Raw genomic sequence first — 16,639 nt, 5'->3', positions numbered from 1 at the left:
CTAACCTTTTAAGATATAGTAAAATCATCCACCTTTACTACCTTACATTTCAGTAATCAACTTTGGGGTTAATAGCAACACTACATAATGTTTGTGACCTTTATCATAATTTTATGTTAAACCAAAATAAATCATATGCTTATCCAATGTAAATTTTCACACAAAAGATAACTAGTTGGTGGTTGTGAATAACTATTACTATTAAATTACTATAGTTTTCTGTAAAACCGTATTCACAATCTGTAGGTAACTGGGGCACTAAGATAAAATTTTATTTTATTTTAACTGGGGCACTAAACAATATTGAAGTAGGTTAACTGCTTCACGGTACAGGAGTGATCTACAAAATAAATCAAGGAATTAGGTTTATAATTCAAATTTATGAAATGTAGTTAAATCAATAAATCACTTTTAAATTGAGAAATATAACTGGATATTTAGAACAGTTTATTCAATTCGTGATTTTAACTTGATAGGCTAATACATTTGCAAATGAAAAATAAAAGAAAGATAGTTTGTCCATTTAAAAGTGCTATTATCATATTTTAATGTTTGAATTAATAAATTGATAACTTGTTCCTTCCTTCATATTATTATCACGTGTCACTCCTAGTCCTCCCAAATACTGAACGTTATAGACCAACCTTTATTCTATTGTAGTTTGGCAGTGTCGATTTCAAAACTACAGTTCCCACAATGCAGTACTGTGCGTGACGTTGCACGCCTGTGAAAACACGAAAGACGTGTAACTTTTGACAGTTCCGGGAAAAATCACAAGGATACTTCAACTGAAATCGGGAGTAATAGTTGACTGACATGTCATGAAATTAAGTAAAGTAAATGAATTAACATCTTTGCTCCATTAAAAAAGTCAAGGATAGAAATCTTTCTAGGAAATAGCTGACAAATAAGTGTCAGTATGCTGAGCCGATCTATAGTCGTGCAAAGTCTCAGGAGTATTAGAAATAGGTTTTTTGATACAAGACGACAAAGAAATGAGCAAAGCGATGGTCAGGGGCCAGGTAATGACGTCACGGGCCCCTCTTTGGATAACCTGCCGGTAAGGCACGATTTTTTTACGTTTCGTATTGTAACCATAATAGGCTTGTTTGAGATGAGCAAAATCTGCGCAGAACTGATCACCGGTGATCAGCGCGAGATGCATGCCGGTTAGAAATGTGTCCGAGTTACGTACGCCTTGCTCTGATGTCATGCTGACTTGTGCCAAAAATCTCTCGCAAGCGCAAGGCGCACGTGTCGGATTCTGCAGTCTGGCGCAGTTGCTATCCACCGACTGTGCTGATCAAAAGCACGATGGGAAATTACATGCTGACGACACAGCTTAATGATCATTGGTTTAAACAACTGTGATGTAATGTTCTCTTTTAAAATGTTTGATTTTAAAACTCTAATATCATGTTTTATATGTATATGTTATGTGTGAATATTCCCAAACTATCTGACAGTCTGATCTCTTTGGGTTACGTAATTTAATTTTTATAAATAAATAAAAAAACATGTCTGTCTTAAAGAAAAAAATATTGATAAACACGTCTTTGGTATGTAATTAAATGGGAGTCTTGTTCATTTTATTTATTTTCATATAAAAGCAACAGAACTTGAATTACATTCAGTTTATTAGCAACACTGTCCACAAGCGTGAGTCCCGCGATATCCATCTTTGATCTCACAGGTGTCAGATTCACTACGAGAAGACAGATCTGTCCGACTTGCCTGCGCTTTGTTTACACCTCTCACTGCAGCCTCCTACTCTCGCCTACTTTTCAGATGAGGCAAGGCACATCTCAAACAAGCCTTATGATTCTACTGATAGTGCGTGACGTCATTGCTACAGACAAACACTGAAGGAATGATGTCTTTGAACACACCTGTGGACAATGAACAATTTTGGGATGCGTTTAAATATAGAGGGAACGGAAAGGTGAGGACACTCTGTTGCCTGATAAATAACTGTGAAAGAGACTGAGATGCTGTATTTGTTAAGCCTGCCATGTTCACAATAGCAGGGGATCCGTCACGTTCATGGTTGGCTAGCACCACTGTCGTGAAGGGGGGAACTTGGATAGATAGGGAAGAGAGTGTAGGTGGACATGGCAGGCTGTTCTAAAGAAACCTTCTCATCATTGCTGCTGAGGGGAAGGTTGAGTCCTCACATAGATGGCAGGGTGTTGTTGGACGTGGACGGAGAAGTCCAAAATTATTTTATTATTACGGAGTTTTGTGGTGTTGTGCTCAGCCATTTATGTATCAGTTATGCAGTATGTGATTGTGCCCCCAAGAACTGCGGTTATAATTCCTGGTAGTGTCAAAGGAGTGGGGCAAGGGTGTGTGGAAGGAATGCTGGAACCTTCGGATTGATTTGCTACTGAAGTTCAGGTGGCCCGTGTGTTTTGTAGGGTTGAAAAGGGAATATGGTGCCACTAAGGGTTATCGACGTGACAAGTGAGGAACTTATCCTAAGAAAAGGGATGACTATTGAAACTTTGTGTACCAATGTACAGATAGGGGATAGTGCAGTCAATTATCTAGGTTCACTGAAAGATTCAGCAGAGCAGCCATGGACCAGTAAAGTTTTGTTACAAAATCTGGGGCTGAATAATAGAGACCTGGAACCGACACAGTAACAAGCTGTTCAAGAATTGAATAACTATCTACCTGTTTTTAGGTCAGGTTAAGTATTGTCCAAATTGCAGGCGGCCAATCGATCCGCCTGCAATTTGTAAAACGATCTAAGTGCAATCTGTTTCCCACCAAAGTGCATTACCTTGGTCATGTTATTTCGACTGAGGGGGTTATGGCCGATCCCAGTAAAGTGGAAACTGTACAATCATGGCCAATTCTAAAAAATCAGACTGAGGTACGAAGCTTTTTGGGCTTAGCTTCGTATTATAGGAGATTCGTAAAGGGTTTTGCTGAATTGGCTAGACCATTGCATCGGCTTACAGAAAAGGGGAAGCGATTTCAGTGAGATGATTGTTGCCAGGTTGCTTTTGAGAAGTTGAAATTGTCTTATTACTGCTCCAGTTTTAGCCTATCCAGATCCGCAGCGCTCATTTATTCTGTATACAGATTGCAGTTACATGGGGATTGGGGCTGTTTTGTCACAAGAAGTTGATGGTTTAGATCAAGTGGTGGTGTATGCAAGTTGAATCCTGAGTTAAAAAGAATGTACATACGCCACTACAAAGAAATCAATTATTAGTGTAGTTACTTTTACCAAGTATTTCAAACATTTCCTGCTAGGGAAAGAGTTTTTGCTGCTAACGGACTATAATTATTTTCGGTATTGCATAATTTCCAGGGTTTGGAAGGCCAGTTGGCCCGGTGGTTGACTAACTGTGATACCTGAGATTTACTAGCACGTGAGCAATTTATTGCACGTTGGGACGGGCAAATTGCAAATACAGCAGAATACAGCTACCCCTAAAATTGAGTAATGTGAACAAAAAGACCAGGACTGTATCAGTTAGGCAGTATGTGATTGTGCCCCCAAGAACTGCGGTTATAATTCCTGGTAGTGTCAAAGGAGTGGGGCAAGGGTGTGTGGAAGGAATGCTGGAACCTTCGGATAGATTTGCTACTGAAGTTCAGGTGGCCGGTGTGTTATGTAGGGTGTAAAAGGGAATGTTGCCACTTAGGGTTATCGAGGCGACAAGTGAGAAACTTATCCTAAGAAAAGGGATGACTATTGAAACTTTGTGTACCGATGTTCAGATAGGGGATAGTGCAGTCAATTATCTAGGTTCACTGAAAGATTCAGCAGAGCAGCCATGGGCCGCTGAAGTTTTGTTACAAAATCTGGGGCTGAATAATAGAGGCCTGGAACCGACACAGTTACAAGCTGTTCAAGAATTGAATGACTATCTTCCTGTTTTTAGTACAAGTGACACAGATTTAGGGCAGACCCATAGGACCCTACATCAGATTGACACTGGGGATGCAAAGCCCATTAAATTGGCTCCTCGTCGGGTACCACTCCATTTGCAGCAGGAGGTGGCAGATCATGTGAAGCAGATGCAGGAAGGGGGTATCATATGACCATCCTGTAGTCCTTGTGCTGCTCCTGTTGTTCCAGTGAGAAGGAAAGATGGGTTATTGAGGTTCTGCGTTGATTATCGTAAGTTAAATTGTGTTACTAGAAAGGATGCATATCCTCTTCCATGTATTGATGATGCATTAGGTAGCCTAAATCATGCACAGTGGTTTTCCACTTTGGATTTAGCTAGTGACTACTGGCAGGTCGAAGTGTACCCTATGGATCGCCCTTAAACAGCCTTTCTTCCTTTTGGGCTGTCCAATAGTCCCTGTACATTCCAAAGGCTTATGGACTTGATTTTGGCAGATTTGCAGTGGTCCGTGTGTGTAGTTTACTTGGATGACATTATAGTTTTCGGAGAAAAATTTGGGGAACCTCTTCAGCGGTTAGGTTAAGTATTGTCCAAATTGCAGGCTGCCAATCTCAAAGTAAAACGATCTGTTTCCCACCAAAGTGCATTACCTTGGTCATGTTATTTCGGCTGAGGGGGTTATGGCCGATCCCAGTGAAGTGGAAACTGTACAATCATGGCCAATCCTTAAAAATCAGACTGAGGTACGAAGCTTTTTGGGCTTAGCTACGTATTATAGGTGTTATAAGGGGTTTTGCTGAATTGGCTAGACCATTGCATCGGCTTACAGAAAAGGGGAGGCGATTTCAGTGAGATGATTTTTGCCAGGTTGCTTTTAAGGGCTGCTCCGATCACGATTGTTAACTGAGAAAATGCGCAAATAAACGCTGAAAATGAACATGGATTTGCGCATCTTCTCAGTTAACAATGGCTCCGTGTTGTAACAGCTGCTCTATCTGAAATCACGCACCTGATGGAATTTACCGCTGATTAGAGAACCGGCTTTACTGACAAGATGCGCATAACGATCGGCCGATCGTGATCGGAGCAGCCCTATTGCTTTTGAGAAGTTGAAATTGTCTTACTACTGCTCCAGTTTTAGCCTATCCAGATCCACAGCGCTCATTTATTCTGTATACAGATTAGTGCTGCAACAACGCGTCAACATCATCGATTACGTCGACTACAAAAATACGTCGACGTGCGTGAAATGCTGTTCGTTTACATCTCGCGTAATGGCATACTGGGAATGGAGAAAGTTGCATTCTATCACAAAAACAGAGACCATTGTTATCAAAAGTATGTGAATACTTTAAACACAGGACAAATAAAATGGCCCTTTGTTCCCTTTGTAAAACCGATATGGTGAACCACGGCAGCACAACTGCAATGCGCGAGCACCTCAGAGGAAAACATCTTGGCGCTCTCTGGTGTTACGGTTTAACTGGTTACCGTGTGATCTGGTGACCAACTTCCTGGTTCAGGTCTGATATTCTTGCGCTTGGGGCATTCTGAAAAGTAGAGATGTTTTTAACTCGATGCGGTGCGGACGTGCCTGCAAAAAACGAGCGCGTTTAAAAAAACTTTAACCACATAAGTTGAAAATGAATAAAGGTTGAAATATTATATTAGAAGTTGTACTTATATTTTTTTTTTGGTAAAGTTATCCAAAGGATTAAAAGAACATAAGATTAATTATTTATTGTAATAAAAATAATCGTTAGATTAGTCGACTAATCGAAAAAATAATTGTTAGATTAGTCGACAGAAAAAATAGTCGTTAGTTGCAGCTCTAATACAGATGCCAGTGATATGGGGATTGGGGCTGTTTTGTCAACTGTTAGTCCAACAGTTTAACACTAATATTGGACATAATCGAACGTACTAAATATAAAAGTATTCAAAACAGGTAAGTTCATATATTTGGAGTAAAGTTGAATCGAACTGATGCATCCCAGCAAGCATTGGTCCGACGGTGACGTCATGTCCCCAGCCAAAAACAGTTGCGGTAGGACGGCATAAATCAATAAAAAAATGTAACACACAACATTTCCTAATAATGCATTCAGATACGTTTGTACATGTCTATAGTTCTATGGGGTTGCATGTAAAATTGTTCCTTTGACTTTTATCTAAGTGTAGTTCAATATATACCCGTGTTGTGAATAGGTTGTGAGAGAACGTCACTAGGTGATGTCTTTTACACATGCATTACACGTCCATCACGACCCTCTATGAAATTCTTGTGAAATATGCAAATATGCTCTGGACCGTACGCCTCATGACGAGACCGATGCACCGCCAAAGAAACAAGAATGAGATGCATTCTAACATAACTGTGGCATTAAACTCTGTTAGTGAGGGCTCGTTTAAAATATTGCACAAATACAGGTCATTCAATTTACTTGTTAAAGTGCAATGAAATCCCTGTATATCTGCAGAAGATGTATGTCTGTTTGTGGATGGAGACTTTGAATCGGCCAATATATGTATCATGCATGCATCACATTATAGTAAGGTGTGCATGAAAATAAAAAGGCGGCAGAGTGAACTTATTCATAGTGGTTCTTACGTAGGCCTTCTACGTCATCACCACATAGTGAGTGTTATAAGTTAATTGATCATTCTTTAAAGAGAAGGAATACTATGGATGATTTTTGCTCTGCCACCTTATTATCTTGTCTTTACTTTATTTAAAACGCCAAGAAAGAGTTAATATCTCATGTTTGAGAAGAGTGCGTTGCCGCCTCTTTCATTTCATGGATTTACCGAGTTATCTGAGTCAAAGCCTTACAACTTCATCGACTACAAACTCTAATCCTCTATTGCGCGCTCGCGTGTGCAGTGTGTGTGCGTGTGAAATGCGGTGCTGAAGTGAAATAGTGGGGCAGTTTGATAGCAGAATTATAATAGGCCGCCTAATAAAAATAATAATAGCTATTATTATAATCTAATAAATTAATTGGAGAATGAACCTAATATCATCTTGATTATCGACAGGGAAATCTGCTTATATCGATACACGATTCTATCAGCATGACCCTAGTATAAGCATGTGAAAGACGGTGTTAGGAATGTCCTGAATGCGCAGTTCATAAGGAAATCGGTTCGGTCCCCCAGATTTCCCTTATTCCTTCTGTAATGTCTCGTACTTATGAATGAGTTGCACTTGACATTAGGGCACCTTCCTTGAGACCCTCCTCAAAAATAAACGTGTTGGTTGTTGGGGACTTTTTAAAAGTGGACAGAAGTGTACCCCTTCCTAGACCAGGAGGCAAAGACTAGCTAGAGTACTTGTAGAAGAGTGGATGTGTCCTTATGGAACCCCTAGAAGCCGGCATTTCGACCAAGGTTGAAACTTTGAATCCAACTTGTTTGGTGAATTGTGTCGTTTGCTAGGTATAGATAAGACAAGGACAATTCCATATCAACCTCAGTCAGATGGAATGATTGAGAGGTTTAATCATACATTGCTGTCTATGTTGTCTTTACATGTTGATGACAAACAACAGAATTGGGAAAACATTTTGCCTTATGTGATGATGGCATATAGAAGTAGTGTTCATTCCAGTACTGGCTTTGCCCCATATCAAGTTTTATTTGGTCAGGAGATGGTTTTACCAATTGACATCATGATGGATGTAGATCAGGGTTCCTCAATTAGTTTTCATCAAGGGCCAAATTCTGCCAACAATACGAAGTCAAGGGCCGCAATTATTTTTTACCACAATGTTTGCTCTGCTATTATTATTGTTATTGTTGCATTTTTTTTGTTTTTATTGTTGATTGCACAATATAAATACACAATATATGATTTTTTTTTCCCCTCAGTAGTCTGATTTATTCAAATAATTATGAACATTTTGTTTCTCAGTAGTTTGTTTTATTTTGAACATTCTGTATTCAGAACATTTTGTATTCAGATACTAAATAACTTTGAATGTTAAGTATTATAAACAAATGAACAAAAAAAAATGTAAATAAACTCTCCATTTATGCCTCCAAGTCAACTGTTCTTGTTCACTTCCAGACTGGATCTCTTCTCTTCTCTTTCCCTAATTGCAGATTAAATTATTAGACCTATCAGAATTAGTATTTATATTTTATGGTGATCAAATTGTTAACTGGCATGTACTCACCATTCAATGAGAGAAGTGACAACGACTGGCTGAAGTAATACCTCTGAAGTTGGGGCAATATTCTGTTCAATCCTGAGACACTGATCAGGATGCACACTGGACAGTCTGTTTCTATCCTGGTTCTTGATGAAGTTCATTGTAGAAAACGATGACTCACAGATGTAAGTGGAGGGGAACATCGAAAGAAGGAACATTGCAATGATTCTGCTGTTGTTGAATTTAGCTTGAGAGACCACTTTTGTCCAGAAGTTGCTCACACTAGTCGCCTTGTGGTGTTTTCTGAGCAAATCAGACATTGACATTTCCAAAATCTCCAACTGCAAAGATGCTTCATTCAAAGTTGAAACCAGGCGTTTGGCCTCAGCAGTCCATTGCCCATCTACTGGGACTGAAAACGGCTGTCTTAGGAAGAGAAGCAGTTCACTCGACAGGTTAAAGCTCTCAAATCGTTTGCCAGTTCTCTCAAATCGTTCTCCAAATTCTTTGCCAGTCTTGTGATGAAGTCACGCATTAGCGGGTCCTCTCGCATCTGGTGTTTCATGCAATGTTGTTGCAAATGCGTATAAAATTTTTAATTTCTCACTTGAAGATCCCGTTTAAAAAGTGTCAGCTTTAAATGAAAAGCTTCGATGGCTTCGTACATGTCTGCAATAGTGTGGTTCTTTCCTTGCAATTGCAAATTAAGCTGATTTAGGTGAGACATGATATCAAACAAAAAACGCACGTATGCCATCTCTATGCTGTCATTCAAAAACCTCAGAAATTTCTCTGCCTTTTGGCTTTGAAGGCTGCTTAAAAATGAACAAAGTTCATTTTGAAGTTCACACACTCTCTCCAGCACACGGCCCTTGCTCAGCCATCGGATATCATTGTGCAGCAAAAGATCGTGCCTTTCTGCTGACATTTCCTCCAGCAAGGCTCGGAAAAAGCGATGTTGCAGACCAGAACTTGCCCGAATAAAGTTTACCAGCCTCATCACTGTATCCATTGTCTCTTTCATTTTTCCAGACAGATTTGCGCACAATACCGATTTATGAATTATGCAGTGAAATGCTATGAGAGCTGGGTTGACAGCAGCTAGTCTGCTAATCAAACCTCTGTGATGTCCAACCATTGACGGAGCCCCATCAGTGACAACTGACATAACTTTGCTTAAATCCAATCCATTAATTTTAAAGAACTGCATCAGTTTGTTAAAAATGATTTCTCCGGTTGCGTGTCCCTGTATTGGCAGCAAACAAAGCAGCTCTTCGCGGAAAATGTCCCCATCAAAAAATCTGACGAATACTGACAGCTATTCAACGTCAGTTCGGTCGCAAGAGGAGTCTATTGCAGGTGACATGACTTCTGCTTTCTTTATGTCAGATAAAAGATTGAACAGACAATTACTCGCCAATGTCTCTACTCTTCTTGTTGCCGTGGAGTCGGATAATGGCACCTTCTGTAATAGCTCCACAACCATTTTCTTAGATTTGTCATCGTGATTTAAAACTTCCTTCACCATGTCAATTGCACAGTTTTTAAAGGGGGGGTGAAATGCTCGTTTTCACTCAATATCCTGTTAAGTACCTATAGAGTAGTACTGCATCCTTCATAACTCCAAAAAGTCTTTAGTTTTATTATATTCATAAGAGAAAGATAGTCTGTACCGATTTTTCCCGGAAAAACACGACCGCCTGGAGGTGTGACGTGTGGGCGGGGCTAAAGAATCACGAGCGCCAGTAGGCTTTTGCGTTGAGAGCTTTTGGAAGCTGTGACATTATCTTGAGGAAAAAAACATCATCCAAAACAAACCATGGCTTACATTCAGATTCAGTCGTTTATTTATGATCCAGAATCAGATCCCGAGGCTGAGACTGAACGAGAGCAGCAGCAGCAACGACTCGCTCCGAGCGGGGCTCGAACCCGGGTCTCCGGCATGGGAGGGGACGCACTAACAAGGAGGCAGAGATATTTTAAGCAGTTTTACTCACCGCCTGCGGTTCCAACACACGATCGTGATCCCGTTTTCGTTGGGATTGCATCATCCTTAAGAAATAAACGATACGCAAATCTGTCGTCAAACTGGGCCTTGTTTGTAAAACAAGCATCTTCGAAATGCAGGGAACAAACACAACTCCGTTGATGCTCTGTAAAAATAAACTCCATCCACTGGTCCCTTAATGCTGTTTTTTTTGGTAATCTGTGCAGGGTTGTCTTGCCCTGGCAACCAAAAACACACTCCTTTTGTGACATTTCGCGACGCTCTCGTTCTGATCAGTGAACGTCTGTTGTGCTCTCAGTCAGTGCTCTGCTATACGGGAGCGCGCGCTTTTCCGGCAGACGTGCCCGTAGGACCCATATAAGGAAATTCCGCTCCATCTAACGTCACACAGAGCCATACTCGAAAAAAACTTTCCGAAACTTGTGGCAAGGTATTTGAAGGAGTATTTTTGGAACAGAAATACTCCTTCAAACGTACAACTTAATTTTTGAAACTTTGTCCATGTTTAGCATGGGAATCCAACTCTTTAACAGTGTAAAAAGCTCAGTATGCATGAAATAGCATTTCACCCCCCCTTTAAGCCTGCCAGGTTCACAAAAGCAGGGGATCCGTGGCATTCATGGTTGGCTAGCACCACTGTTATGAAGGGGGGGAACTTGGATAGATAGGGAGGAGAGTGTAGGTGGACATGGCAGGCTGTTTGAAAGATACCTTCTCAACATTGCCGCTGAGGTGAAGGTTGAGTCCTCACAGTGACGGCAGGGTGTCGTCGGACGTGGAAGGGGAAGTCTGAAATTATTTTATTATTAAGGAGTTGTGTGTTGTTTTGTTCAGCCATTTGTGATTACTGTCCTCCCGAATTATGTTGATTGCCTGTGCTGGTTATTACACATAGGGCATGTGATCTAGGATTGGAGTTTCTAATTGTGTGTTTTGCATGAGATTTTACACTATTTATTGTTTGCTGTGAATTTGGAATGAGTTCTTGGGTTCTCTTTTAAATGTGTGTCACGGTTTAATGAAATATGACCAGTGTATGTAATCAGGATATTTGAGTGAGACAATGCCAAATGGCTGCTATTGTTGTTAATAAAAAGTGTATTCTTTGGTAATTCCTAGTGGTGGCTAAATTCATTACAGTATGTTTATTATGTTAATGCCAGATAATGTCTCTAAATTAGTGTTAGTGTTATTTATACTGTAGCCTACTGCTCAAAATATTGGAATCAGTCCGGTTTAAAAAAAAAAAAAAAAAAAAATTTACAGCAAGGACTAATCAAAAGTGGTGAAAATATATATTTTAAATAAACTTTGCTTTTTAACTTTTATCAAAGAATCCTGAAAAAATATATCCGAGAAGAAAGAACGAAGAACATTAGCACAAATACAAAATAATTTCTGAAGTATCATGTGGCTGAAGACTGGAGTAATGGCTGCTAAAAATTCAGCTTTGTCGTCCCTGAAATAAATAACATTTTAAAATATACAAAGATTATAATGCTCCAAAACACATTTTTTGTCTTTCTTACTCAAACACAGGTTGACATGCAGTTTATCATTATGACCTTCCTGTCTCCACAAGACCTCTGCAGACTGGGTGGCACCAGTACATACTGGCGGTCAATGGTTCGAGACCCTGTCCTGTGGAAGTATTTCCTGTTGCGTGATATGCCCCTCTGGCAGTCAGTTGACCATTTATCAGTGCCTCAGGTCAAGCTCACTGGCTCAGCTGTGCTGGATGACTCTGAGATGCAGCTTGATTATATGGCCGAGTAAGTGTGTAATGCTATGCCACTTCAGTATCAGAAATATTTGGCTTTAGGTGCACCCTGTTTACGTTGCACTGGTAGATTTATAATATTAAAAAAATATATTTTTTTACATTATACTTTATTTAATGAAAATTATTGAAAATGCTTTATAACTTATATCTATGAAAGTTGTTGCCTGTATTTAGAAAACCCTTAATATTTACTGAAATATTCTCTTTAACGTGGCACCCACAGGTATCTTCGTGTTTGTCCAGCCTGTCGAAACCAATGGAGACACCAACCCAGAGTGTTTGAATCCGTGACGTCCTTCTTCCAGTCCCTTGTACCGGTTTCAGAGCTGCAGTTTGCCATGTTGGGCCCGGGGCTCGATCAGTTAGAGATTTCCCTCATGGATACGATCATGTGTTCCCCTCATGTACTGCCTGTAGCAGGACTACCTCAGCGTCAGATTGATGGTGCTGTCCCATTACTTATAGTTTATTCTAGTCAGTTATCAAACTGAATATAGATATTGTGTTCTGTGGTTGCATTTTCTAAACTTGACCTTGATGAGATTTTTCTTTATTGTTACTTTTTCAGGCATTGGATCTGGAATCAGTTTTAAGTACAAAGATCAGCACAGATTCAATATTGCAACTTTATATTCGACAAACAGGTGAGGGAGAAGATTTTATATTGTCATTTAGAAGTGTTAGACTTTGAATTTTTCATTTAAAAAAATAAAAAGCTAATTGATACTTTTTAATCTCCCAATTATGACTTTTTTTATTTTATCATGCAATTATGAATTTATATCTCAGATATACATTTTTATATCTTTTTATAAATGTTTATACAGACTTGCTTTATACAGCATTTAGGGAGATCAGGCCTCTTGTTTCTGAACATACTTCACAACCCCTTGTTCAAGCTCTTGTTCTGTCCAGGCTGGAGCACCTCAGTCTACGCAGTAAACTCTTTGTCTATGAGGAGGATAGTGAGTCCAACATACCATTAAGCATCAACCCCATGTTTAATCCAGTTTGTCAAGCTGTGAATGGATTTATCTTTGTGGTCAATGCTGAGAAAGAAAGAGGTATGATTGTCCTGAGCACACTTTGGATTTAAAGGCTTATGCCTCTATGCCTGAAATTAGTTTCGTACACAAATATAAATTGTGCTCAAGTATGAATTTCTTTAGTTTGCTGAAACATTGTAAGCAGATTCCCAAAGTTATTTTGCAGTTTATACTGTACAGTATATCTCTCTTTCTATATTGGAGGTACGGACCAAGGGTGGGAGGAGGAAAGTGCCCAGATCCGGGTTATTTTAGACCCTGCGGTGGGTGCTGTGTCTCGCCCTATCCTGGTGCTCTCCTGTGTGTCTAGAGAGACAGCAGACGGATGCAGGATACCTTGTGTGACCGTTGCCCATCAGCTACAGCTCAGCACACTGACCAACCCTTGGATAGTAAGACATCTGGAAACATAACCAAAGAATTTCTGTATAGAATAAATGAATATTGTATATGCAATAATATGTTTTGTCATGCTTTAGGTTCAGGACACAGCTGCAGAAACACTGTCAGGACTGCTGGATGGTATCGATTGGCTGCTGAGGCACTCTGGAGTCAAGCTTTAACCAATAGAAAATCTGAAAGCTGCTGAATGCGTTATAAAAGAGGCCTTTTAATCATCTTACTACAAGTACATAAAAGTCACACCATTGTAACAGTTGTGCTTTTGGAGGTGACCACAGTCATACCATGAAATTAGTTTACATAATTCAGTGAACTGTTTTAACATTGCACTCTTTTGCACTAATTATTTTCCTTTAAATAACTTTTTTTTGTAAAGGGAAATTTCAGCTTTGAAGGTAATATTACAGAATGTGATACAATGCAGTTCAATAAAGAAGTTAACATTAATCAACTTACACTTTAGACACAATTTTGCCTGTTACTTCTCTCTTCTTTTCAAACATCAATTACAAAGCAGACCCAACCATCTCCAAACAACTATAAGCACATCAGTGTTTTTAAGTGAACTGGTTGCATTAATGATTCATTGAGTCACTCTCATAGTCCATGTGCTGCTGGACTAAATATGTAAATATTTACACTTAATGTCACTCAGCCAGCTAAATTCAATTATTTTATTGCAAAGCATAACAGTTTCCTTTCTTTATGAAACTATCTTAGGTGAGTAATGCATGTAAAATATATATCCGTGAAATAATGATAGTTCAATTTCATAAACCCTGTGTTGTGCTGAAAATCCTTTACCTAATTTAGTGTTCCCATTTTTGGGGAAAGAAAATCATTATTATGTATAATTTATTATTCAGTGTGAATCATTCTTCCAGCACGTCTTACTCCAGAAGGGTGTTTTTCCTCTTTTGTCCACAAAGAGGCAGCATCCTCAGCTTTATTAAGATGATTTGTTGACAACAATATGAACATCGACCTTGTATAACCTGCTGCCTTGTTTTATTCAGGGTGGAGGTCATCCAGTGGCCAGTGTTCCTGAAATATTTAGGTATTGCTTTGTCTCTGTCTACTCTTTGTCGGTGACTCCCTGCGGCCCTGTTCTCTTCCTGTTTAATTAAAGTGAAAACCAGCCTATGTTTTCTGCATTTTACAGAGGTAATGTGCTAAACTGAGTAATTAAGACTAATCCTAAAGTTCAGCCTTACTAAAGGCCACACTGTCACAGAGCATGCTTAAACTGTCAACCCGAGTCACTTGAAATAGTGAAAAATGGGACTCAATAGGAGGATAAAGGTTGCCTTGAAGTGCCTTAAAGAAATGAGACAGGAGTCATTGTATTATTTTTTTTTTCCAACATATTTTAAAGGTTGAGCACTTGATAGTTTAGACAGATGGGTTTTTATGACATGTGACTCATTTTTTTAGCATTAAGTGCATGTACTATTATTTTTTTTATTATTATTTTTGGTCTAAAATCAATTCCGGGTGGAAGAAGATGTATTGAATTATGTTTAGTCCTTTTGTATTTCCCTAAAGTAAGAACAGAATTGTTTCTCTTGCAATCTATTTTCTTACTCCTAAAATGATTATGTATAGCAATAATCATTGTCTTGAAAAAAAAAAAGAAAGAAAAAAAAAGGATGTTTTAAAATGAAATCGTAATTGCTGCAATTTGGATGCATTAAGTCTAACCTGAATGGAAGAGATGGCTGCCTGCTCTGTAATGAAATTTGACATAATGGAGAAAGTGTTGACCTTTCCGTATTAAAATCTTCTCTTTCATCTCCCCAGAAGCTCTTGCAAACAGTTTTCCTTCACGGGTCCCTCTCTAACTCACTCATGCCATGATTTCATGTAGTGAGACAGACTGTGCATTGTCTGCACCCATAAAAATAACAGGCCTGAAATCCTTTTAGAATAAATTGCCTGCTGAATTCCATGGATTATTTTAAGATTACATGCATCATTATTGCGGCTTAGTTTAATTGTTAGCAAATTAATGTAGATAGATAGATAGATAGATAGATAGATAGATAGATAGATAGATAGATAGATAGATAGATAGATAGATAGATAGATATACAATTTTGTGAGTAGTGTATATCGATAGATGCCCAGTTTGTATTTCATTTCCTACATATTTCAGATAAATATGTAGGAATATCTTTAATATGATTCAGCTCTGCCAAACACTTCAGCTGTAAGAATACCTGTGGCATAGACCCGGCTCGTCTCAGAAACAGAGCTACAAGGATAAAGAGGTGGGTCATGAACAACGTGACTAACATATCAGTTCTTATGTTAATATGTGAGTTGTTTACTCAGATTTTTCCATCATGACACAGTGGGTCAGAGTCTACAGAGTAGCATCTCTTTTCTGATAATGTATCATGGTTTTCCCTCTCCAAATGGCTATTTTTTGTGTGTAAAAGCTTATAATGTTGTTGTTTTCTATCAGCGAAAATAATTAATCCTATTTTCTCTTCAGATAATACCTGTGATTTCCACTAGTGTTATTACGGTTACCATTCTCCTCAAACAGGATAACAGAATTAAACAACAGGCCTGCAGTTCTGGTCCCAGCAGAGTATTTTTGTCAGAACTTTTCCTCCTTTTTACATTTTTATTCATGTTTTACTGACACATTGTAGTTTCTTTTTGTTGGATTAATAACAATATTTCACACATGGCTCCATGTTCCCTCCCTTCCCCTCATGCGCACCCATTTTTCACTGCCAATTAGAATTAAATGTCTTATTTGTATTCTTGTATGTTAACCTCCATTAGGATCATCCATGCGCAAGAAATTATGAGGAAAACATTTAATTTGCATACTACATTAAAACAGTGACAAGGACTGGGATGCTAATTGTTTTGTTTTTTCCTCACCCACTGAGACTGTCAGCAGGTGGGTAAAAACATCTCTTTTGAGTTCTACAGCCTGATAAACATTTTCACTAGTGTTCATCAAATCATCCCGATTCAGTGTCCAAATCTGATGTTAGTAAGTTATTAAGATGTTATCTCCAAACAAAACCATGGCTGCATCTGAAACAGCATACTTCCCTTAGGACAAAAACAGAAAGTGAGAAGAGTAGTATGACTGAATTTATAGTGTTCATAAAACTCTGCTGGTGAGATTCTGATGTGCACATGACTTCACTATCCCATGAGGCCACAGGAGAGGATTTGTGAATGGCAGCGAGGCTATTAACTCTGGTAGGTCACATGATGAATGTAGTACTTCTGGATATCATTCATAATACACACATTCATACTACAGTGTAGTCGGACATATTTGTTTAAAACTGTTGCAGAAATTACTTATCCAAAAGAAGTACCTACTCAGATTTTATGCGATTTCAGAC

The 16,639-nt window shown here is 38.9% G+C and overlaps 1 protein-coding gene across 2 annotated transcripts; it reads left to right on the top strand.

Annotated features, from left to right (window-relative positions):
• Positions 1-589: 589 nt before the first annotated feature.
• Positions 590-13,717, top strand: fbxo4 (F-box protein 4). Of its 2 annotated transcripts, none has more exons than XM_052564036.1 (7): positions 590-1,060; positions 11,571-11,803; positions 12,038-12,258; positions 12,383-12,458; positions 12,730-12,878; positions 13,065-13,252; positions 13,340-13,717. In XM_052564036.1, exons 1-7 carry the CDS (start codon positions 920-922, stop codon positions 13,421-13,423), a joined length of 1,092 nt encoding a protein of 363 aa, XP_052419996.1. In that variant the 5' UTR covers positions 590-919; the 3' UTR covers positions 13,424-13,717. The 2 variants fall into 2 exon arrangements, with proteins under 2 accessions (XP_052419996.1, XP_052419997.1); XM_052564037.1 differs by lacking the exon at positions 590-1,060 and adding an exon at positions 1,722-1,942.
• The last annotated feature ends 2,922 nt before the right edge of the window (positions 13,718-16,639 follow it).

This window comes from Carassius gibelio, chromosome B8 (genome assembly GCF_023724105.1).
Source record: "Carassius gibelio isolate Cgi1373 ecotype wild population from Czech Republic chromosome B8, carGib1.2-hapl.c, whole genome shotgun sequence".
Taxonomy (NCBI): Eukaryota; Metazoa; Chordata; class Actinopteri; order Cypriniformes; family Cyprinidae; genus Carassius; species Carassius gibelio.
This window is presented reverse-complemented; position numbering and strand designations above follow the sequence as displayed.

What these genes read in the sequence shown, in the direction of transcription:
- fbxo4 (XM_052564036.1), top strand. Translation starts at nt 920, where the DNA reads ATGCTGAGCCGATCTATAGTCGTGCAAAGTCTCAGGAGTATTAGAAAT. An exon ending in ACTTTATATTCGACAAACAG is followed by an intron (nt 12,459 to 12,729) that starts GTGAGGGAGAAG and finishes TGTTCTGTCCAG; the next exon opens with GCTGGAGCACCTCAGTCTAC. An exon ending in CACTGACCAACCCTTGGATA is followed by an intron (nt 13,253 to 13,339) that starts GTAAGACATCTG and finishes GTCATGCTTTAG; the next exon opens with GTTCAGGACACAGCTGCAGA.